At 31.3% G+C, this 1,938-nt stretch overlaps 1 protein-coding gene across 1 annotated transcript in view; it reads right to left on the reverse strand.

Moving 5' to 3' along the window:
* Positions 1 to 36: 36 nt before the first annotated feature.
* The window catches only part of LOC107565703 (CCR4-NOT transcription complex subunit 7-like), a 5,637-nt gene continuing 3,735 nt past the window's right edge, over positions 37 to 1,938 (reverse strand). The window contains exons 2-4 of the mRNA XM_016250963.1: positions 1,710 to 1,880; positions 419 to 529; positions 37 to 293 (exon numbers count right to left, since the gene is read on the reverse strand). Of these exons, the coding sequence (XP_016106449.1) occupies positions 162 to 293; positions 419 to 529; positions 1,710 to 1,880 (414 nt within the window). The 3' untranslated portion in view covers positions 37 to 161. The remainder of the gene's footprint in view (positions 294 to 418; positions 530 to 1,709; positions 1,881 to 1,938) is intronic.

The following is a 1,938-nucleotide window of genomic DNA, read 5'->3' on the forward strand; positions in this document are numbered from 1 at the left end:
AAGATTTAACCCAGAGAAGGCAACAAAGGGAAGAAGTTCTGTCGGATGAGAGCTTTAAAGTGCAAAATCTTATCAAATCCTTCATGAAAAACAAAACAACTAAAAACCCATGTTTTGAGCCCTGTATATGAGGTTGTTTATGGTGAGGGATTCTTGTTGTGTCATGACTGCTGCTTGTTTGCCTCCTCCTCGTAAGCGTTTCCGGTGCCGTTCTGGACATAGGATGAGCCTGAACCCAGTCCATACAAGTGACCACAATACTTTGCATCATCAATGTGATCCTCAAAAAACATCTGCAACGACAACGAAGCTACAGTCAGTACAAATGCTGCATTTAGTGCCAATTTAAAAGGTTTTCGTGATATTGAATAAGCATAGCACTTTGATGATTTGTTCTTTTTTTCATCTCAAGTCACACCTCTCTCATCTTGAAGAAAGCCATTCCTGTGAGGAGTGAGTCAGAGCCTGCCTGATGCTGAGGTCCAATTCTCTCCAGCTCAAGCTGCTCTGCTACCTCCTGCAGACCACCCTGCACATCACATGACAGAAATCAGGCACAGATTCCTTCTATTCACAGACTGCTACAAATTAGAGTAACCACGGATATACGTCACAGCAAATGCTGCAGTGACGACAGCAAAAAAAAAACAGTGTGATGCAAAATGAGATCTACAATGCCTTTAAAAAAAAGCATTCACCCCCAGTTTTCAGGTTTTTACAATAACACTGAACCACAGAAAATTAGATTTAGATTTTTTTATGTGCTCATTAACCAAAACATGTCAAAGTGAAAATATAACTTGTGATGATCTATTACACTATGCAAGTATTTAAGTCAGTAATTAGTATATGCATCTTGGTATATGCAACAGTGATAATTAGTCTTAGGTTTAGTCTTGGTACTAGACTTGGGTTTATAAGGATACGTATCAGTCAGTGCTGTTATCTTTTAACTAAAACGAATAAAAAAATAATGAATTAATTATTTTTTATTACAATTATTATTTAATTAATTATTAATCATTATTATGAATTAATTCAAAATAATTTTCAGTAACTGAAATAAAGCTCAAAATAAAATATTAAATAAAAAAACTTAAAAATTTAAACTAGAATGCTTCCATGCTTCCTTGCCAATTAACTGAAATAAGTTTAAGTACTACTTAAACTAAAACGGAGGTAAACATTTTTTTTAAATAAAGCTAAATATAAATATTTTAAACTAATAAAAATGACAAAAGCGAATATATTAAAATGTAAACTGAATATAAAAGATAATTTAAAAATCATATTTTGTTATTTTTGGTTGTTTGTTTTTTGCTCCTCAGACCAGTCTATTTAAAGATTTTTAATCTATTTAAAGCTAAATAGAAATATTAAAATGAATAAAATTGACAAAAGCACAATATTACTAAAACTAAAATGAAAATATAAAAATAAAAATGAATACATACTGTAACAGCATATATATATAAATAATACTAAAATCACACTGATCAATTCTGAATATTTGTGCTGTATAAATAAAATTAAAAAATGAAGGGATTATTGTAGATCATGTCTTTTTCATTTTTGAGTACTTTTCTGTTGTTCAATGGACTCATCAAAAAAAAAAAAAGACTCTAGGCTATAAAATACTGATGAATAAGTCCGTGAGTGTGTAAATACTTTGCAATGCCTGTATTTAATGCATTTAAATGTTAAAATACCTTCAAGTTCTTACAGCTCTTCATGAGGTATTTCACATCATAAATGATGGGAAAAAATAAACGAAGAATCTCGAAGAAGTCAACCTCTTCATCTGGCAATTTTGAGTTGGACAAACTTTTAATCAGGTACCCAAAGTCATAGCCACTGTTCGGAAAAGAGACAAAAATTAGCTTGAAAATAGATCGTATAATTCATTGAACCACAGCTTTAGACGTGTACTATAAGCAA

Source organism: Sinocyclocheilus grahami, unplaced genomic scaffold, assembly GCF_001515645.1.
Source record: "Sinocyclocheilus grahami isolate Dianchi unplaced genomic scaffold, SAMN03320097.WGS_v1.1 scaffold1020.1, whole genome shotgun sequence".
Classification (NCBI taxonomy): Eukaryota; Metazoa; Chordata; class Actinopteri; order Cypriniformes; family Cyprinidae; genus Sinocyclocheilus; species Sinocyclocheilus grahami.